At 33.1% G+C, this 24,120-nt stretch overlaps 1 protein-coding gene across 1 annotated transcript; it reads left to right on the top strand.

Moving 5' to 3' along the window:
- The first annotated feature begins 122 nt into the window (after positions 1-122).
- Positions 123-24,038, top strand: LOC127067005 (uncharacterized). Its single transcript, XM_051001433.1, has 8 exons — positions 123-3,113; positions 4,896-4,999; positions 7,291-7,470; positions 7,771-7,953; positions 8,589-8,771; positions 22,195-22,377; positions 23,200-23,284; positions 23,458-24,038. Exons 1-8 carry the CDS (start codon positions 2,674-2,676, stop codon positions 23,525-23,527), a joined length of 1,428 nt encoding a protein of 475 aa, XP_050857390.1. The 5' UTR covers positions 123-2,673; the 3' UTR covers positions 23,528-24,038.
- The last annotated feature ends 82 nt before the right edge of the window (positions 24,039-24,120 follow it).

Genomic DNA, 24,120 nt, shown 5'->3' with positions numbered 1-24,120 from the left:
GAGAAAAAGAGAAAAAGAAAGAGAGAGGGAGAGAGAGAAAGAAAGAGGGGCGGGGGAGCACGCGCGAGATTAGAAAAGAAAATCGAGGGGGGTAAAATAGGAAAGTTAGGGGAAAAGGGACAACGTGGCACGAACCTACCCCACGAGGGTTAGAGGCTAACGTAGTGGTTCTCCCTAACTTGGTTCTCTCCCTCCCCACCACTACTCTTCATCCCTCTTACTAACTAAACGTACGTGTAGGTACACGTGCTCGGGAAGGGTGGTCCCTGTTTCTAAAAGCTACCATTGCTTCCGGTGAATACCCACAAACGTTTCTACTACCTACCATCGGACACGTTAAGACTACGATGAAAGAAAGAGAGAGAGATAGATAGATAGATAGATAGAGAAAGAGAGAGAGAAAGAGAGAGAGAGAGGGAGAGAGTGAGAAAGAGACAGAAGAGGAGAGGGATCAGAGCAAGCAAGCAAGCAACGCAACGAATCGCAGTACACACTAGGACGACTAACCAACGCGAGTGTTACTCGCGCGAGTGCGCGGGATTTTAACGAATGACAGTGAGAAAATACGAGGAGATGTTAATTAGGAGAAAATGTCATTTGTTAAAATCTAATCGTTAATTAATTTTTTACGCGATGCAAACGTTTATCGTTAATTTATTACGGACATTATCGATCGATTATCAATCATGTCGATCGTTTGACGAGATTTAGAGAGGAGCTAGATCGTAGAATAGAATTTATTCGTCTATTTTATATAGACGCGTTGATAGAGGCTCTTCTATGTATTTCGTTCTATGTATTATTCGCAAGAATTTATAAAGGATATATGGATTACTTGGCAAATGTGAAACGAATCGCTCGATATATTCGTCCGGTCGAGAATGATAATGAAATTCGTGAATTCTTGAGATCTTGATTCGCCGTCGACGGAGTTGGAAAGAGGGAGAGAGAAATAGAGAGAGGGAGAGAGAGAAAGAGAGATAGAGAGAAGGAGAATAAAATATTCGAGAATGAGAATAAGAAGAAGAACGAAACACATTGAGTGTTCGATTTCAACGTGGAGTTTTGTGAACGTTTGGAGAGAAACGAGGACCGACAATATCACGTGGTTGTGTGATCGTATAAGTGACGATAAGAACAAGTGACGATATCTCGATATTTGAAAGGATACTAAAAATAAAAAGAAAAAAAAAGAAAGAAAAAGAAAAGTATCGATAAGAGGAAAACAAAAATTTTCTCGATTCTCGAATAAAAAATATAAACGATAGAAGAGGAAGAGGAGGAGGAGAAAGAAGAAGAAAAAGAAGAAGAAAAAAGAGCAGCTTCTTTTTACCAAAAGGAAAAGAAAAAGAAAAATAAAAGAAAACATTTCAAGAAAATCCGTTCGAAGAGGTCATACGTACGTATATGCTTGGATCTATTCTAGATCGCGTCCTTGGAACGAAAGAATCCCACGCAAGGGAGAGAGAGAGAGAGAAAACATACTTTTGTTTGTCTTTCTCTCTCTCTCTTTCTCTGAAAAGCCGTCTGGAGATTGGCCGTGGCCGATTGATCGCCCAGCGAGGCCTCTTCGTTATAGCAACAAACCACAACCGTCGAGAAGGAGAAGATGCTCGTTAGGTTAGCGAACACTCGTTAAAATCTTACCACGCATGCCAAAAATAAAGGAGAAAGAGAAAGAGAAAGAGTGAGAATTCGATTGGAAAATAATTCTCAAGTCTGGACAATTTCCATGGCAGTCGTTCTGTGATTACTCCGAAAGAAGAAACGTACGATCGTTTTGATTTTTCTCTCTTGTTTAATCCGAAGAACTCGTTAATGAAAAATCTTTCCTTTGTGTGAAAATAAAAAAAAAAAAGAGAAAGAGCGAGATCACGTTCAAGAGACGAGCTTGCAAAGAAAAGAAGTTAAGTAATAAATCGAATCGATTCTTACTTATATAGTTCGTTAACGATCGTGACCTAACTCGTCATGATAATAGCTCAAAGATGCTACTCAATTGGATTTTATCGTTTATTTATTTAATCCGATCGTATTTCACGAGTTACTCTCCATTTATCGGGTACTCCACGGCGTACAAGTCGTTATTCGTATTACGACTTTGAACGAGTATGTATCGGCACATTGAAACGCGTTATTGCAATCGACTTCTTGATTTTCAAATGCAAAAGAAAAAGAGAAATATATTTTGATCGATTGTGAAGTTCGAAGTTTTCACGGTAAACAAGCAAGAAATCTTTCGTCGTTGTGTTGATATCAACATCGATCGATCGTAAACGTTAAGCGATCACAAGAAAGATTGGTTCCCACGGATCGCGAATGGACGACGAAGAGGAAAGAGTTCAACGACCTCGTTTGATGTAAAGAGAGATATAAAGAAAAAGAGAGAGAGAGAAAGAAACTGGAGTGTGTGTAAGAGAAAAGGAAGAAAGTGGTGAATCAAAAAGAATTTTCCTCTCTCTCTCTCTGTTGCGCACACAGTGTTTCGAAATTGGATGGAAGGAATAAAAAAACAAAAAGAAAAGAAGAATAAAGAGAAAAGAAGAGGCAGCGAACATCTTATCGGTACACTCGACGATTCACCCTGCTGATCTCTCTGGAGGGCTAATTTTAAGACAGGATCCTTGAGAAGAAGCTTCAGACCGAGGAATCCTCGTGAGATGATCATCGGTCATGGCGTTTGTAAGAAGAACGATTCCAAACGTGATTCTTCTCCTTCTTCTGTCGTTTTTAGCGACCATGACGGAACGTGCTATCTGTCGGCTTATCGTACCGACGAGTCCCTCGTATTTTCTAAGAACGACGAAAGCCGTCAAATTGTCAACTGGAAATATGGAGCTAGTGGAAGAAGAACAATGTTCCGATCGGATTTTACGTCTGACCTGTAGATCTCTCAAAGCTTTCATTTTCGTCTTGGAAGCGGAATATCAATCAAATCGAACGAGTATTTGTGGATACGAATCGCAAAGGTTGATAGCGAAAAAGAAGAAATTCAAATTGGGCGTTAAGAATTCACGTGTCAAGGACACGAGGCAATTACGTGGAAATTACATCAAAGACGACGAGGAAGAAGAACGATATTTGTTCGACGTTAGGGCTTCCTTCAACAGAAAGTAAGCATGTCCTCCCTCTTTCCCTTACTTTTCTTCGGTATTTTAAAAGACCGCGCGAGGTTAAGAGAAAGTATAGAATATTCGATTACATCTGGATAAGTTAGAGACCGCAGAGAAAATAGTTAGAAAATGAAACTTATATTTTTACATTTATATTTAATCGAGCGTCTCGAGTCAATTTTGCATAAATCGATATTTATGTTATATTTATTTCCCTTTTTCTATTTTTTCTCTTCGTTACGACATCGCAAATATTAATAACAATATCAAGTACTTAAATTTATAGATATATAAAGATCGAAAAGAAATAAATGGGTCGATCTTATCAAACGTATCTGTTACCGTTAAAAGATTGATTTATAGAAAAACAAAACAAAAATTGTGTAGTTAATATTAATGAATGAGAATGAGAACGAAGATGACAATATTTTCACGTTGATTAATTTCAGATTGATTAGATTAATTTTTTTAATATAGATTAATTAATTAGTTACAAGACTATTACGTTAACGTTAAATATTGAAGGACGATATCCTTTAAAAAAGATCTTTTGAAAAAGGATAATGCGTCATTCTATCTCTCTTTCTCTCGTTCTCTCTTTGTTCCTATCTTTTATATTCTCTTCACCGTTCAGTTCATCGTACATCCACGCATGGATATCTTCTTTTCATTTTCCGTCTTGAACAAGGACTCGATAGGAGAATCTCCACTCGAGAAACGCTTATTGCGTCTCGGATGCACATACAAGAGGGTGGATCAAATCACGGCTTTGATGTCGAGAAGTTTTAATTGCTTCTCTAGAGGGAAGTTCAAACTCCCTAAGGTCAATTGAAAAATGACGTAAATCGGCTATTGCAAATAAAGACTCGAAGAGAGCATCTAGTCAGAGATCCTTTATAAATTGCAAATAATGTAGTATAAACCAGTGCGAGAAAGAGAAAAAAAGAGACATGGAAAGGAGATAGAGAACAAAATTAGAACAAATTGATACAAAGTTAGAAAACTATGGTGAATATCACGTGTAGTATTTGTTTAGAAAAGTTATAGATTCGGATTTATTACGTTTACTTAGAAATTATTTTCTTTGAAAGCAACCAAGAAATTTTGTAATATTAACCAGACACGTAAATTTTGAAAGTTATAGGAAAATTAAGAAAAGCAAGCAATATTATATTTTGAAGGAATAGAAAAAAACAAAAATTACGATTTCTTTCCGTAACACATACACTTTCTCACTCTTTCTTCCCCTCTCGTGCAAATCGAGAAGGAAATTCATCTTTAATTCCACTCGAGAAAGGTTTATTTGAAATATTCATAAGAATTTCGAGCATGTCTGCCGCGAGAAAGCTATTTTCCCGTTTTATTTCCGGCTGAAAAAGAGGGAGACTATAAGATACGATAAAATCGACGAAGCGAAAGGGTCGACGGGGGATGGATCGAAGGGTGAAACAACGGTGACGAACCCCTTTGCGAGAGGGTGAAAACAAAGCATTCCCCTCTTTATTTAAGCTCAACGCGCGCATTAACGTACGAACGTTCGATGCGAATGATAGCGAGTTTTGTTCTTTTACTTTCGCCCTCGCAATTGCATTTTTGACGTCCGATAGGACGGCTAACGATCTACGATCCCTTATTTCGTATGTGACAATTTCTTTGTGCATGTGACAATGAAATTAATTTTTCTTTCTTTTTTTCGTCGTCGTAATTTTTTTTCTCTCTTTTTTTTTTTTTTTTAAATAAATTCAAACATTGATTTCGAACAAAAGATATCTTTTTTTGTAGATGTTCGGGTCAGCATCATTGTCGGTATAATTTGAGCAGCGATCATCCAGGAACAACCTATTGGCATCCCGCTGCTTTAAGATTAAAATACGCTTGTGTTCCTGGTGAGTATTGGATATTGAAAAGAATTTTTTTTATACACACACACACACATATATATACAGCAAAAAGTTAGGACACAATAAACTATTATATCGGTGTTTAAATTTGCTACCTTTTTTTCTAATAAAAAAGGAAAAAAAAGGATCATTCTTTATGTATCGAATATTGAAGCTTTTTTCGTTTTCTTCTTTCTGTTTTTTTATTGATGAAAAAGATTTATTGCTGCGAATGTAACATAAAAAAGAGATAAAATTTTAGTGCAAATGTACAACAGAAATAGTAATTCTCAATGACGTGACCTGTATCCGCGTGACGTTGATGAGTAATTACACTGTGTGTAATTGTGTATGTGGGTTGACTGTGTGTGATATTAAAAATCGATAACAACGTAACAAAATTAAACCGCAGCTCGTGCCTGGTCTATTGTTTATTCCAATTATCGAACTTCCCTCAGACTCTACGTCCAGTTTAACGTTATTTCATTTTACTAAATTATTATTATTATTCGTTGGAAAAAATAGAGAAAAAAGAAAGGAAAAAACAAATAGTAATAATAATAATAATATAAATTTTCTCTAAAAGCTTATGAAATTATTTTCTTCGTTAATTCGCAAATATAAATTACATTAACCAGACATAGTATCTAGATGTATTTACAATTACCGATGTATGCTTTCACCTATTGCATTCTATTTGATTACGTTTCATAAACAAGCCAATGAAAAATGATAATCGAATGGTTGGTGTCGTTCGATCGTTATCGTTCGAGCGATCGGAGAGACAGATCGAGGACAGCTGCAAAGCAAAGTACGAAATGAATGGACACTGGTAAAATAGAAATGGGGACGGTTTACCAATCCCAAAAGCTTATGGAGGGATTTGTGTACGTGTCACTTCCGACGAGCTATCCAAAATTTCATGAAAAGCAACGTGACATTTTGGTCCTACGTTTGGGTCACAGAAAAAAGAAAAAAAAAGGAATAAATAAAAGAATTCGAACGAATACGAATCGATTTAATCCACTGATTTCTATTGGTACGTCTCGTCTACTTTGTACTCGATTCGTTTCACGATTCACATAAATTTTATCCTCTTATTCTCTACTGCGTGCTTGCTAACGTAACGAGAAGCTTTTAAGGGGTAATCTCGATGACTTGAAATAAATGAGAACAGACGTGGTTAGTAAAAGAAATCGATAAAATACGTGGAAAGATTGTAAAGATTTTTCTAATGTTTCCTTTTCAACAAAGTTATACGGCGAATAAAATTGTTCGACTCATTTAATGCTGACACTTCATTTTGCAGTTTTTACTTTAATTATTTTTCAAAAGGGTTTTTTTTTTATTATGTTTAGAAGATCATAAAAGTTTATAGCCTAACATAAAAAGTCTAAACGACAATGTATCTATCTGTCCTTTATAATTTTATCAGTTTCATTTACGAAAAATACTATAAAAAAATATTATAATAAATATTACGAAAAATATCAGACAAACTTAAATTTGTTTCGGAATTCAACGTGTTAATAAGTTCATCGAACCGAATCGAATAATCATTTTCTTCACGTTATTTCACTTTTAGCCTGAAAAAAATATATAAAAACGAACTTTCTACAAATGCATAATATTTGTTATCATGATTATGGTAATCAACGTGTTACGTTCGTGCAAATAAAAATCATTCGTTTTTTCTTTTGTTCTCTTTTTTTTTTTTTTACTTAACACTATATTTCCTTCCAAGAAAAAAGTTTAACAATTGACGTAATTACAAATTACGTGGATTAAGGGTAGAAAGGAAAACTTCCCCTTCGCTGCCCTAATATCAGCTCGGATCCCCGTTTAGAAGCCCCACTTTTAGCGCACTCTCCGAGTGAAAGTAGGGCAAGGACAGACCTCGACGACATCTCCGTCGACACCCCCAACTACAACCTCGCTTATCTGACATCGTGGTTCTAATGGATTCTACGGTCACGCTCTACATCGACAAATGGACCGCGACGGACGCAGATGTCGATCTTTCTAACCAGAAGGAGCTTACCTTCTGCCAAAACGCATCCTATATTTAATAATACACTTGAAAGGCGATCATTTTTTTGACTGAAGAATGTATTTTCTCTTTTTCTTTCTCTCTCTCTCTCTCTCTCTCTCTTTCTATTTGATTAAAGTAATCTAATAAATAAATAAATAAATAAATAGAATGAGAGAAAGATAGATAATACGCCTTACATTAATCCCATATCTCATCGAATTTCTACAGATAAATTATATTTGAATTAATAATACATTGATTTCAGAGGTAGCGGTTTGTAAATACTGCAATGTGGAAGTAAGAATACCCAAAGGAAATGAAGGAGGTTATTTAAAGTCTCCGGGATATCCACTGTATTATCCAGGTGGTTATTCCTGTGGTTGGACATTCAAATCGTCACCGGGTGAAAGGATCATCCTTACTTTTCACGACTTGAATATTCGCAGTAAGTTTCGAATAAGTAAGAAGTCTGAAAAATAGATATGTTTGATTTTATAAGAAAATATTTCATAGAAAAGATCGTATGGATTTTAAAGAAATATATTATAACATGAAATTTTTCTGTGGTAAAAGTGAATGTCATATTTCTATAAAAAAAGAAAAAAAAATTATTAAAAAAAAATTCATTCAATTTGTCTTACTCTCAAAATCATACAAGTCGTTTCTTCTTTATAAAATCAACTATCTCATTTCGTATAATGTTTACAATAAGTGTTGTTTACATAGTACTTGATGATTTTGACAGGTCCAGAAGCGGACGGAAGCTGTATAGACGTCGTGAGAGTTCGAGAAAAAGGAAACACCTTGTTTGAACGTTGCGGCATCGCCGCTGGCATTAAAATTATCTCTAATTCGAGCCTTGTGACACTTGACCTGATAGCTTCGACAAAACTCTATCCTGCTCGAGGATTTCTTCTACAATATCAAGGTCGGTCTATGACTTTGATATCTTCGATTTCGACGGAGATCCTTAACGAACACTCGCGTTTTATTCTAACTTTAAACCGTAGAAAATTTATTTACGTTGATGCACTCTAAAACGAAGTCAAACTCGTCGAGTGAACTTCGTGATTGAAGAGATTTCTACCAATGATTACGCAACGAATCGGTCTATCCAGAAATAGCATTAGATATTTCTGGATGGATGAATACACACCATCAACTTGACAACGTTACACATTTAACGCGATTCCTTTCGATAAAATCGATCATTTCTTTCTTTTTTTTTCGATAAGATGAAAGCATCGAACAATAATATCGAATACTTCGTCTCGAACGTGGATTCAATATCGAAGAGAAAAGATAATTTCGCTTCTATCAATATCGTATATAAACTCGATAATAATAAAAGTCTAGGTTGAAGTAGTTGATCTTGTCTTGTTATCGATTTAAAAATTAATTTATTAATTTTGCGACGGACAAGTTTTATACAGCGTTGTAATATCGTGAAGAACTTGATAGATAGTTTTTAATATTACTTTATTATTCGACGGTCTTATCCGTTCTTCACGTTGAATCAAAATCGATAATATTTACATAAAGGAATTGCAATATTATTTCCAGTGTTGGGCTGTCCGAACATTTCAGCACCGAACGGAAGCTATATATCGTATGATACAGTGACGTCAAGAACGTTCTCGTGTAAATCCGGCGCTGTGTTTCCCGACACAAGAAAAGAGAATAGAATACTTGAATGTAAGAACGGCAAATGGAACGAGACCGTCGATAAGCTGCCAACTTGCGTGGGTAAGAAGAGAAAAATCTAAAATAATCAGTTGATTAATTAAATTTATATGCAATAGGAAAAATAATAATGCGTTTCTCCTATACTCAGTCATTTGTTCGTAATCAAATTAAAATCTTCATTAAAGTATTAAAAATGCAGAAAAGATAAAAAGAAAAATTTGCTAATATATCAAGATTATGGAAATAATACGAATAACACAATTTTATACTTTAATAAATTATTATCGCGAGTATACTCGTTGCAGGAGTCGTTGCATGTAAATCTCTATTATAATTTATTACTTATCGTGTTTAATTTTTGTATTATCAATTCTCCCAAATTTTTAATATTTTAATAACGATTGGTAATTGAATTATGAATATGGCTGACGAGATGCATTAATTTTTAACTTTTGGAAATAATAATCGGTCAACAATGCCTTAATTAATCTGCATTCTTTATCGTTCTCATTTTAATTTGATTGATAATTATTGATTAGGTTATTAATAAGCGTAGATGAATGAATCAAAAGAATCTTGAGATAGATTTAATTGTTGTTATTATTACAATTGTTATTTTGTATACTGTTTTATAGTTCTCATAATGTCTCTCGAACTTTTCACGAGACAAAAATGATCTTTACATGAATACAATTATTTATTTTAATACAAATAATTATCAATCTAATTAACAAATCAAAATAAGTATAATATTAATAGATATATGTTCACAGTTCAAAGTTTGAACATATGAATCATTGGTTATCGTGCCCTCTTATAGATGCAGACATATATCTGGTACATTTTCTTTGTCTTGCACTTGACTTTTAAATAATCTATCTATCGCGTTTTATACATAAGTAGATTTAATATCTTCTCTCCCTTTCTCTCTCTCTCCCTCTCTATTGATTATAAAACTTTACTTTCGAGTATTATTCCATCTAATATTAAAATTATCGATCAAAAAAAGTACTTCGTAATAAATCCAGAATTTTAATTACAATCGCCAGTAGCTAATACTATACAATTCACATATATAAATCTATGCATTCAGTGCAAATCGATTTGCATCTATGCATTTAAAATAGTAAGTAAAGTAACTAAAGTTTTATATTGAAGATCTTGAAAAAGAAAAATAGATAAAGAAAAAAAGAAAAGTGAGAGAAAAAAATAGCAAGAGAGAGAGAGAGAGAGAGAGAGAGAGAGAGATGGAGAAAAAAGAAGAAAAAAAAAGGACGAAAAGATATATGCAATATTAGTCGATCGATTACAATGTAAATACGGAAAAAACAAGAATAGGGAGTCTCGTATGGACGAGGTCCTTGAGATCGATAGCACGTCCCTTTTGCGATAGCCGTCTGCTCGGGAACCCCATGACCGTCCATCGAGTTCGAAAGGGGAAAGAATGAGTCGGTTACGGTGGTGGGGATTTAGTAAAGTGGTGGGAACGAAGAGAACGCGGGAAAGGGTGAGAAGAGGAGTAGAGAGGTAGGGAGGCGAAGAGAAAGAAGGGGAAGAGAGGACAAGAGAAAGAGAGAGACCGAGAGGAGGGACTCGCGTTATCTCTCTCTCTCTCTCTCTCTCTCTCCCTCTCTCTCTCTCTTTCTGTCTTTACCTCGAGAGAGAGAGAGAGAGAGAGAGAGAGAGAGAGAGAGAGAGAGAGAGAGATAGAGTTCGTAAAGAGACCACCATACATCGCCAGGTTCGAACGCATCGCGACGCCGGTCGTCACGACACCACGTGTCTCCTACGAAAAATCATTCGGTGAAAGAAAATCGTTCTCAACGTTAAACCGTGGTGTTCCATTTTATTTTTTTTCTTTAGTGAAAAAAAAAATATATATATATATATATTTGTATCGATCGATTAACATCGATATTTGCTCGATTTCACTTCGATTTTTTTTTATAAGTGTTTCAAAAAAGACAGGAAGATTATCTTCGAAGAAGGAAACATCGAAAATCGCTCAGGTATTTTTTATTTTTAATTGTTCGTCGAGAAATTTTCTTCGTTTTCATTTTTTTCCTTGTTCTTCTCCTTCTTCTTCTTTTTTTCTGTCTTTCTTTCATGTTTTTTTCTTGCTTTTTTCTTTCTTTTTGTCGACTCATTACGATCCATTGAACGAATGAATTATTCTATTCGTTTTGCACTCATTATTTTTCGAATCTGAATTTGTAAAAAGAATAAACATGATGTAGATTGACTATTCGACTTAATTCTAATTGTTCAATAGTTGTTTTTCTATTCTTTTATTCTTTGATATATAAGCGTCTATTCTATAAGTCGCTTATCATACCTAAACAAGAAGGATTAGACTGTTATTATTCGCTTACTGCTTTCAGATTGCTGAACAGTTTTCTTGTCACATAATTTCTCGTTATGAACGAGATAAATCTCCATCTTAATGATTCAATTGGTCAATTCATTAATGATATTATAAGGAAAGATAATTTTCGTATTAGCGAGTTATTTCTTTTCATATTGGAATTAAAAGACTGGAATATCTTGGACATAATTTATTAATATGCATCGATTTATAAAATAGTTCAAAGCAACAATGTGCACATTTAACATTATTTAGTGATAATTCAAAAAAGAAATATACCAATACGTTTTCTTTTTCATTACTTTTTTTTTCGAAATATCGTCTTTAACTAACTTATTTATCATATATATTAAAAACTTGTTTATCTTAGCTACTTTGACTAGTTTCCAATAAGAAAAATGTTAATGAATTCGATGCGGATCAGGTTCGTTGCACGTTCACCGTTATGCAAATGTGCATAGGACTGCATATTCCGTTCATTGGTTATTGATCTCTTTTCGGTTTTCTTTTTTATTTCGATAATAAATCCTTCGAAGTATTCTCGCTTCGTTAATATTTAAAAAAAAACAATCATTTTAATTTAAAAATCACGACGAGATATATTCTCTTTATTCCACATTTTTCCTTTTATTTATATTATATATGTTATATAAATCCATTGTTACTTATACTAGTATAATTTATATTTAAAAACATTAAAAATTTTAAATTTGTGCAGTGTACGATTAAGCTTATCTATTATGAACCGGCGATTATGCGGTTCAAGTCATATATTTTTTTCTTTTTATAGTATTTTAATATTTGGATATGAATGAAATATATATGTATATTTATATTTAAACATTATTTGTTCGTAATAACAAATCGAAAAAGAGAATATATTTATTCTTGCAGAATAACTTCTTTATGCAGTTTAAAAATTTTTCAAATAACTAATAATTAAATCATTTTTATAATCACTGGCTCATATGCATTAAAATTATCGTGTTTGAATCGTGTTCGTACATCTCGAATAAAAAAAAGAAATACAAAAAGAAGAAAAAGAATATAGAGCAGCTGTGTCCTATAATATATTAAAAAGTTATGTTCATCTTTGCACTTTATTACTTTCTTTGTGTAACAAATTCATGAACATATTTCGCGAACGTTCCTTCAGGTCATGGAAATGAACGAACAGGAAATTCGAAAACGACCCGATTTTCACCTACGCTCTCTCCCTCCTCTCTCTCTCTCTCTCTCTCTCCTCTTTTTTTTCAAAGCTCGAAAGCTCGAAGTTGCTTATTACACTCGAGTAATAAGTACCCGTGCGAACAAAGACAAGAAGATTTTGCTGTCGGCGAAATAAGGAATAAAAAAACACCTTGAACCCTTTTTCTCTTCTACCTTCTATTTTTTCCCTTTTTACTTGCGGCGTCATCGTTAGTTAATTGGAAAGACGTGAAAGTTCGAACGATTGGACGAGTTTAGAAATATATATCTAGAGAAAATCTTTTGTGCAAAATCAAACGTCGCTTTCGATCGTTCCATTACAAAAGAAGAGTAGAAATGTATATAATATATATATAATATATATATTTTATATATATATATATATATATATATATATATATGTATACATAGGTATGTTTTACTTTGGAATGGCGAGTCGTTTGAGATGAAAACCGTAGTTTCCGTAGTGGAAAGAGGGAGTAAGAGAGAAAGAGAAGAAGAAGAAGAAGCTTTTTAAATCGCGCGTTGAGAGACGGTGTGTGGAACGAGTTTGAAACTACAGAAGCTGGTACATGCATATAAGCTATACCTTATACCCGGTGTGCACGCATTTCGAATGCATGCATAATTTAGAGGATATTCAACAACGCCGGATCCACTCGGCTTCGGAAGCGTAGAAGAAGAAGAAGGAGGGAAGCCAGTTTTCATTCTGAAAGAGAAACAGAGAAACAGAGAGACAGAGAGAAAGAGAAAGAGAGAAAGAGAGAAGGTGGGAAAGGAGGTGGTAACGATACAGCTGGAGGGAGTAATTCCCTCTTTCTCTCCTTCTCTCTCTATCTCTCTTTCTCTTTCTCTCCCACGCTCTTCTCTCCCGGTCAAACCGAACAACTGATAAATTTAGAATTCCCAGAACAAAACGACACATATAGTTATGTCTCTCTCTTCCTCTCTCTAATATTTCAGCCATTTTTTAATACAACAATTTACCCCGTTAATTCTTATCGCGAATGACAATTTATTATTCGATAAGACAAGAGATTAAAATGGGAAAGGGTAGATATCGTAAAACAAAATTGTATATTATTCTAACATATTTGATAAATTTATTTTTGAGAAACATTTCGAAAGCGTTTTAACATGTCAATATCATGATAGGTAGGAGTACTTATTTGGATATTTATAGGAATAGTAAGTAGGTAGCTTGTTTTCGTCCTGGCTATAAGAAACGAGAGAGAATAGAGAGAAGGAGAGAGGATGGGAGAGAGAATGAGAAAGAGAGAGAATGGGCTGACCCTGTAGTGGGGATGACTTGGCTCTCTCCCTCTTCTCCGTTCTGTTCGATCACTCTCTCTCTCTCTCTCTCTCTCTCTCTCTCTCTCTCTCTCTCTCTTTCTCTCCCTTTGCCTCGCCCTCACCCTCGCCATCTCACTCTCTCTCTCTCTTTCTCTCTTTCTCTCTCTCTCTCTCTCTCTCTTTTACTCGTTGGTTCGAAGCAACGCCACCACACGACAACGACGACGAGGTTCCCTCACCATTGGACGAATCGTGTGCGTCAGCCAGGCAACCAAGAGAAGGAAGGAATTTCAACTCCAGTCGCCATCGGCGTTTCTGATAGCGGGATCGTCGCGACTCCGTTCTTTCTTATCGCCTTTATTTTTATCAATGGAGAGCACGCTCAAGCGTTTCTCACGTTTACGTACGCACGCCCTGCGATTACGCTCCACGGCATACGCGCGATATCGCGAGGAAAAGGAAGAACCCCCGAGTCTTCTTCGTCTTCTCTTGTAATCGTCCATTTCTCAAGAAATTTAACTCTTCTTTAATATCATTCCTCCTCGTCGTCGTATTTTCTTATTTTCACTTCAAACGTCAATCCGTAATCTTCTCGTTCAACTTCGAAGAGAGAGGCCCGATTTTTCTTTTCTCATTCATTAATTCTTTAGTTTCTTAGTGGGGGAGAAAGGGAAAAAAACTTAGAAACGTACTTACGAACAAATTTGAGCAACGTTCACGGTGAAAGGGAGAGTATGGAAAGTTTTCTTTATCTCTCTTTCTTTTTTCTTTCTCTTTCTCTCTCTCTCTCTCTCTCTCTCTCTCTCTCAATCAGTTAAGGTAAGTTGCATAAAACAAACACCCATTGATCTTGCACTCTGATGCAGAAGAGAGACAAAAAGAGGTAAACAGAGAGAGAGAGAGAGAGAGAGAGAGAGAGAGAGAGAGAGAGAGAGAGAGAGAGAGAGAGAGAGAGAAAGAAAAAGAGAGAAATATAAAAGAGAATAAAGTTATTCTTCCTTTTTTCTTCATTTGAAAAGGATTGATATAAGTTCGTTGTTCAAGGACAACCGTGAATCACGCCATCAAAGCTTCTTCTCCTTTCTGTTGGAAAGGATAATAATTTCATTCAAGGATACCGGAAATAGTGTTTGACATTCATTCCGCAAGAAAATCGATTGATCAGTTTCCGTGATTATCAAGATCGTGTATCTAAATTTTTTCTTTTTTGTCTATTTTCTTGTTTCTTTTTTTTCTTTTGATATAGTTCATTTTTATTCAGAAAACATAGCTTATCGATCGATCGAGACTGTATAAAGTATCGAAGTTTTCGCAAGAAGAATAAAATATTCGAAGACTATAGATTGACAAACAAGGTCACCCATGTGTAACAAACAGATTAGATCCGTGGCTTTTACTAAATCATTCGTAAATAAAATGGTATTTTTCTGATAAGATATTCCCGTTTATCATTCAGATAATCTTTTAAAATATATCGATTTATCATTCTAAACGCAAAGTGTTTATTCGGATAAATAGAAGAGAAACGATTGAGGAAAAATCTTGTAAAGTCAGGGATTAAAAAGAAAAACACATGAAAAAAAACGAGAGAGAGGAAAACGACATAAGGAAAACGAAAAGAAAAGATAAGATAAGATAAGAAAAAAACGTGAAGAGAGAAAATGCCGTGAAAAGAATGTCGGACTCGTTTGACTCGAATCGAAAGAAGAAAGATCTACGCGCGAAACCGAATTTTGCCGAACTTCGACGAATGTTACGACAGTACGGGTGGGGAGTTACGAAAATGATCGAGAGAAGGAGTACTGGCGTACAGTCGATAAGAGATAAGAAACGAAGACTTACTAATTACAACGTTCGTTAACATAGATATCAACAAGTATATTATATATAATATATATATATTAATATATATGTATAAGTATATACATATATGTGTGTGAGTGTATATATATTTATATAAAACATAAAATATATACATGCATATATACATAAACTTATTTTCTCGCGATTTATCCGCGTTTCTATATCTTTCTATTCCTTCTCTACAGTTCCGTATATATTTTCTTTCTCTTTTCCCGGGGTCAAAGAGCATCTGTTAGTAGAAGGCGTCGATTCGCCGTGAACGTCCTTCCCATCACGCCACGCGTCGTTCATCTCCGATAATAAAATCGACAAAATAGCAGCGATCTCGTTCAGTTCGGTTTGTTCCGTGAACGCATCGGCTTCGTGCCAATTCTCTTTGAAAAAAAAAAAGAAATATATATATACATATACACACACATACATATATATATATATATGTATATATATACTTTGATATTTTCTATTTCTTGTTTTCTTTTTTCTTGAACCGTCAAAGAAAATTTCCTTTCCACGATGAGGAGTAATATCTCACCTTGGACTATTTGATTCTCGTCTCGTTCAGAAAGATCTGAAATAAAAGGAGAAAGAAAAGATCAGAGGGAAGAAAGGAATAAGTGGAACTCCGAGTATTATTGGTGAAAAGGTTGTAAAGCAAGAGAAAAGCAAGCTCTTTCGTTGTGCGCGGGAACCATTTCAGTTTGGTGAAAAAAGCAGAAAGAGGAAAAGATCGTGTCTAACGAGAAGCTCGAACAAGGGGAAAATAAAAAACAAGTTTTGTACACGAATATCATAAAGTTTTATCTTTTTTCTTTTCTCTCTCTCTCTCTCTCTCTCTCTCTCTCTCTCTCTCTTTCCTTTTTACTTTACTCTTTTCGTTTGGAAAGAACTGGAAGAAAATCGTGTGCAATCGCGTAATACGATGTGTCGTGCAGAAACGCGTGATGGTGCCGAATTATAGCTAATATTTGTCGGTAGTGTTCGGCACGTACACACATATATATATACAAATACGCACGCATATATATATATACATAGACACATCTAACATACGTATTTAATTACTTCATCAAGAGAAATCGCCATCTTGTTACTTCAAAATGATACGAATCTTCACGGATACCTTCAGGAATTTAATCAGTAAGTTATATTTTACTTTTATACGTGTACATATATATATATATGACAAATATTAAAAAAAATTACACAAAATTTTGTTAAAAAAAAAAATGTTTACAAAAAAATATGTTTTTATAGAAAAAGACTAAACGAATTTGATAGTATAAAAATGCAAGAAATTTATCCGTTACTAGTCGGATCGATATCTTTTCTTCACTCCGTTCGCACGTGCTTAAACTCGGCTTCCTTTCGTCATAAACGAGTCTCTCTACTCGTGCTTCGCACGTGGAATACGTGACTGACGCAACGTATCAGAGAACTGCACGAGAGTACTGCTCTTTTCTCTTTATTCGACGTCATATTGATATTTCGAATAATGTTCGATCTAACGTAAAATTATTTTCCGTGTCAAGTAACATCGTTCGAATTGCTTCGACATGAAAAGACAAAAAGAGAGAGGGAACGATAAAAAAATAAAAAAATGGTGAAACAAAAGAAGAAAGAATAGCTTGCCTAATGAATAAAAAATCAGTGATTGTTATTGAATTTGCATGGTTTCATTATTTCAATCAATGTGCTATGGAAGCGAAAAAAAATTCCTATTTCCTGCGTGACTGTGTCTACTTCTCCTTCGTTAAACTTTATTTCTTTATATACTTAATTTCATTCATTTTTTCTTTCTCTTCTTCGAAACGCGTACGATATTATTTTCTATCGAACATATTTGTGATTTTATTAGTCATAAAACGTATCATTTAATACGCTTTTACAAAACAAAGAATATGCATTATATTTTGTAACGATATATACAAATTTGTTTAGAAAAGTATCTAATTTCTCTTCGTGTTACATCGTGTACAATTTCATTTTATAAGATATATTTAGATTATCTTTATACATATATATATATATACTATTTTAACAGCGTTTATATTCGTCGTTTCAAAAAATTGACAAATAACAGCTCTTTTTATCGATTTAATATTTTTTTGCTTGGAAAAAAGTAATTTCATGGAAATACGAAAGAATCATGCTTGAATGAAATTCGCATGAGATACAATAGTACGCGAACATAGATATGTACGTATTAGGAAAATAAATATTCGAGTCTCTCAAAAATATGACCTACATTTGGAATTCATCGCTAAAAACAATGACTCCCCTTCCTATTCACTCGTTTTTTCGATTTCTTTTTTCTTCTTTTTTTCTTTCTTTTTTCTTTCTTTTTTTCCTTGCTCCTTCCTTTACCGAAAAATGCAACGAAAGTTCTATGTAAATCATTATCAAGAGTTCGCTTGTTGCATATATGTATGCAACTTTAAACATGTTGTACATATTTCTAAGTTTCTAGTTAGATGGATTTTTCATGCATTTACTACAATACTTTGCCAAATTGTAGAAAAAGAAAAAAAAAGAAAAATAAGAAAAAAGATGGAAAAAGGAGGAAAACAGGAATGTGTGTGTATATATACATGTATATTGAGTCGAGTAAGATCATCTCGTGGGCTCGTGGATCAATTAGATTAGAGAGCTACGGACAATTGTCGTCGATTGACAAGGATGAACAAAAGAACCCTCTTGCAACTTCATTCGAGTTGCGTCCACTTTAGTAGTACGTGCTAACACCTCCGATCATTTCGACCACGGTTGAACTACTTCCGGACTTCCGAAGAACTTCTCAAGCGATTGGTGCAATGATTTCTTCAAAGAAAGTACGATTGATCGATCAAAGTAAAAAGAAAAGTATAAATTTTTCAATAAGGAATCTTCTTTAAATTTTAAAGCTGACGATATTAAATTTTTCAGAAAAGAAAATCATATATATGTATATATATATATATATATATATATATATATATATATATATATATACATTTAATTAGTTATCAGAGTAATAAGATAATACGTCTTGTTTTTTTTTTATTTTATATGTATTTTGGATTTAATATCAACGCTGTTTTCTTTTTTCTTTTTCTCTTTCTATACGGAAGATGTAATCGATTTGATCGCGAGGCCGAAACGTGATCGAAACGTGCGCCCCGTAAAAAAAACGTAATTAAAAAGTGATATATCGATAAGTAATGACCCCTGTCATCGAAGATCATCGAAAAGTCTTTGCATTGAAGTTACGAAGATGCAAGAATATAGTAAATGACGAACTTTCGACGTGATACGATACAAGTTAACGTTCAAAGGTGATAAAAAATTACTTGCATTTTTTGTCGATTCAGTTAAAATAACAAGAAAAACATATCATCGATTTATTTCTTTTTCCCTTTTTTTCTGAAATTTTACTATATTCGTTGATTCCAATAAAATTGCATTCATTGAAAAGATTTGCTTTATATGTAGAAGTTTAATATCGGAAAATGTTAAGAAATAACGAAGGAAAGTCCATGGCAAAGATTTTAACCATCGAATAGACCCCAATTAAAACTTCTTCTTAATTAACGTGAGTTAATGGAGGGTAAACTTGAAAAGAAAAACAAAACAAAAAATCAAGAAAACTAGAAACGATAAGAACGTTAACTACGTGAAATGATTTACAATTATAATCGAAATGACCTTCTTTCCAAGCTAATCTCTTTTACATAACCAATGAACGAATCTTTATATATATATATATTGTTGTTAAACAGGAAAGTAAACATTTGCGAATTATTTTAAGAGATGAGACTTCATCTGCATAATTGTATAAAGATATTAATAATACTTGAAACACGTGCTACTCTGTCTGCTCGCTCATATAAATTTGTTCTGTTATCGTTTTGTTCACAAAATTCACGAATACAATAATATATCTTCGCGCGATTACAATATAGATATGTCATTTACAATGTTAAATAATTTTATGATCGTGTCGGAAACTCTTTTCTGAGAAATCGTTAAAGATGAGAAAGAACAAATATTCTTTTTCATTTTTTAACTCCGTATTTATAAAGTTAAAACTGTTTGAGTTATATTCGAGATACATATGCAAAAAAATATTGAGTGATACGATATAGATGAATCTGCTCGATTCTAAATACAATATAAATTATATTAGTTAGAGTCGAGGAGAAAGGAGAAATCGATAATATCGTTTTCTTCGTTTTGCATCGTACCGATTGGATAAAAAAAAAAGAATAAACAAAAAATACTTTTTCGTGAGAAAATTCTTTTTTCTCTCTTTCTCTCTTTCTTTCAGTATCTCTCGTCTATCTCTCTCGTTTCCTTTACTTAAGATAAACGTCCATTTTTGAAAACAAGTAACCATTATCAAGCACAATACGAATAACTAATGGTATAATATTCTTCTTTATGTTTCTAAGCCTTTTGTTTTCTATCTAATTTCCTATCCCTCTTAACTAGCGTAGACGAAAACATGTGATACGTATTTTCCAAATTCCTTGTCATTATTTTCGATGATGAAGACTTAACATGCGATTCATGGTCATGGAATATTACTCAATCATTATGAATCATTAAGACACGTATATGTTTAAGAACAGAACGAATTGCCTATCTTTAAAATTGTTCTATGCTTAAAATCTAATTAAATTTTATTACTGTTTTATTACTATTTTTATTATTATGTTTGAATATATAAAATTTAGAAAACGTCCATCTCTAAATTATCATGGATTACTTAATCGACTTATTATCAAATACGATATCTATTAATTGATATAATTGTTTGGTTACCACGACACTATTACATTTATCTGAATTTAACACAAACGCATAGATACCACAACGCATGGATGCATCATCTCGGAAATAATATTTTTTATTATACCTTCTGTTATCTCAAATCAATATTTATTTTTTATTAATCCAACTTTCATATCATAGCTTTAATATTTATATATATAATTTTTTTCTTTTTTTTTCAAAACGAAGTAATTCTTTCACGTTTTTTTTCATTTATCTCATATTTGTAAATCAATTTTATCAAAGAATTGTGTAGTAAAATATAGAAAGCTTTCTGTTTCATAACAAAACAAGAAAAAAGGAATTATTTAGCTAAAGGGAAAGTTATGAATTCGCTCGTAAATACATTTTATGTTTGTTATATCGATTACGATTTGTTTGTCTTCGATATTGTTCGAAGAGAAACACAAGAAATGGGCACCCCGTTGCAATTTCGCTTACAACGATATACGATTTCTAACTTCCGTTTTTTTGTTTTTTCTTTTTTCCTTCTTTCTCACCATTTCGCTCGAAGCTTTCTTTTGAAAAAAAGAAAAAAGAAAGAGAAAAAAGAAAAAGCAGAGAAAGGTTTACGAGACGATCGAGTAATCAATTTCATGCAACATAATCGTTTCACAAAGTAATAATACAAGAGTAATTTTTGCGGATTGTAAGATATTTATAAATGAAACAAAAAAAGAAACAAAAAATTATCAAAAGATTCTTTAAATCGTAAATTTATTTATATTATTATAAAATGTGCTTGATTTATCAATTGAAATTAATGAAACGTTTGCGAGACGAAGATAATGATTTGCAAGAGATCGATCCGTAGATCTTTGAAAGAAAAAGAAACTAAAAGAAAGAGGAAAGCAAAAAGAAGAGAAGTATTTCTCCCGATCTCGAATATTAACACAATAATGAAACAATGTCTCGCTTGTTAAAAACTTTTTCCATGAGACTATATACTTTCTCAAGGTTGAGAAGAGGGAAACCGCCGACGAATTCATTCAATTTGTAGGGCAACGTTTCTCGATCGAAGTAAAAGAGAGAAACAGAGACAGAGACAGACAGATAAAGAGAAAGAGAGGGAGAGAGAGAGAGAGAGAGAGAGAGAGAGATCTGGAAAAACGATCGTGAACGTATAGCGGTACATAAATTGGATTTCTTGCACCTCAAGAGAAACGGAAACGTGACCGAGTTGTACTTATGTATGTATTTCAATACGAATGCTGTTTGAATAATGTTTGAATAAGGATCGTTTCTAATCGAATATATATATATATATATATATATATATATATATATATACATACACACTTGCATATATACACATACGTGCATATAATATACATATATGTAGATTTAGACAATGTTTACGAACACAAATGTAAGTATTATGCCGATGAATGAAGATAAGTAAAGAAAAACAAAACAAAAGAGATTGATCTGCAAAACTGGAATATAAAATAAGCGTAAACATTTTTTTTTCAATGTTATAGATTGAATTAAAATGATCCGATTGATGCGATATTTTCTTTTTTTTTCCTTTTTTTTTTGATTCTTTAATCAAGGACAAGCTAAAGGAGACTCTCTATAAAATATCGATCAAAGATCAATGATATTAATAATAAATAAATTAATATGTTCTAATCAAATTTCTTATAAAATATCTATTATATAATATCAAATATTTCTTTTTTTTATTAAAAATACAATACGAACCAATCGCGTAAGATATAGAGTCATAGAAGAAGGAATGCGATCGATTGAGTCAAATTTCAAGCTTCAAATACAGAAGAGTCTCAGGGCCGTATTTACAATTTCCAAGATCCTAGATTTTTTTGATTAAATTATCGAAGATTAAAATCGTTGATCGATCCTTTTGATCAACGATCAATGAATAAAAATTTTTAATGAGCGTTCGTTTAATATTATTTCTTTCATTTCTTTTATTTTTTTCAGCTACGTCCGCGGTGATCCTCAAAACAGAGAACGAACATCATCATTTGTCGAGTCTCTCGGGTGACAACGTCCTTGGTGGGGGCGTAAGAATCGGTAGGGGCGAAGGCGCACTCGCAAACGGAAACAGCCAGGCCATGGATTCGGCGCAATCTGCTATGATGAAGCAAGCGGACTACGTCGTAGGTCGGTGAACTTTCCTCTTGTTCACGTTTATAGAAAATAATTCATTATATTAAAATTTTTATATTAGTGAAACATCAAAGTGACAATTCAATGTGTCGTTAAAATTATTCTATCGTTCTCGTGAAACGAATTAATTTATTAGTTATTAATTATCAGGATTTTTCATCAGGATTTTTATCATTCGGTACATCGAACTTGCTCGAGGATAAATCTTCATTTTCTTGATAAGTAATAACTTTGCTTAGCTTTTCCGATTGGAAGTTTTCTTCTCCGACGATAAATGACTCCTCGTATTAATGATACGTAACAGCTGCGAACAAGAAGATTACGTTGAAGTAATCTCTTTTTTCTTTTTTTTTTTATTATTTTCTTTCTTCTTCCTTCTCCCTCTTCTTCATCTTCTTTTAGAACTTTATATCCAAGAACGTACATTGATCTTTGTACGATGATCTTTTTTATTGTTAATATTTAAATATCCTTCATTAATTTTTCGAAAGTTATGACTTCTTTTTTTGCTTCTCTCTCGACGTATATATATATTTTTTGTATTTTATTAATTTTTTCTAAGAAATTGGTCATAAAAGTTTTCATTAATATAATATATTTGTATGGATGAAAAAGAAGAGGAACGAGTTATGAATGACGCTCCGTTAGTCGTAACGCGTTCAAAGTTCACTGTGTCATGTTCCCATAGCGTGTTTAGTCGTAAGAGACAACGATGAAGATGTTGATGATGAAGAAGAAAGAGAACGAAAACTTTGGCCGGCGGTTCGTTTGACATTTTATACAGATTGATAAATTCGATTATTTTTCGTTTTACAGATGTTGTACTTCCAACCGTCCTGATCGCTTTATTGTTCGTTGGCAATGCTATTATTGTCTATATTATATTCCAGTATAGAAAGAGGTAAGGCTTTTTCTAAAAATTATCTTTATAATTATCTTTCTCCTTTACGAATTATTTTTTTTATCATTTGTATTCAAGAAAAAGTAAAACTCAATTTTCATTAAATTTTTTTCATTCTCTCTTTCTTCATAAATAAATAAATGATAAAAAATGGAATATTCTTTTTGTCGCAGAAAAATTCCAACGACAGCGCAAGGAGAAGAGATGGCCCTGAGAAACGAGGCGGACGTTCCACAAGTGTGATTCCAAAGGAGAAGACTAATTACGTTTAATGTCAATTTTGTCGTTCAAGCAGAAAGTTAATCAAAGGCCTAGTTCATATATACTTCCGAAGAATAAGAGACGTCATTGAAATATGAGCGCTTAAAATGAAACGCTCATTCTTTTCGCATCTAATTTGATGTGATGATGTATACGCTATGGGATATACGTAATGTGTGTATATCCTACAAGAATTCTCTTAAAAAACAGAAAAGGAAAAAAAATGAACTAATAAATCGAACGTTGCGTACACGTATACTGTAAACATTAATTAATGCGTGTATATATGTGTATACATATATATATATATATATGTATATATATATATGTACATAGATACACGTTATTATGTATACAACGGATACGATGTACTGCCATGACATTGCGTATACTCTAACGATAGTGTATTATATAATATAAGCAAATAATATATTCTATATTTCGTCCAAATTGTGAATAACTTATAAAATAAAAAGAATGTTTTTTCTTAATAGATCAGGCTGCTCTGGTTAAAAAAAAAAAATATCTCAAATATAATCTATCGTTCGTCTATTCTTCTGAAATTCATAATTAAA

This window comes from Vespula vulgaris, chromosome 10 (genome assembly GCF_905475345.1).
Source record: "Vespula vulgaris chromosome 10, iyVesVulg1.1, whole genome shotgun sequence".
NCBI classification, from domain to species: Eukaryota; Metazoa; Arthropoda; class Insecta; order Hymenoptera; family Vespidae; genus Vespula; species Vespula vulgaris.
This window is presented reverse-complemented; position numbering and strand designations above follow the sequence as displayed.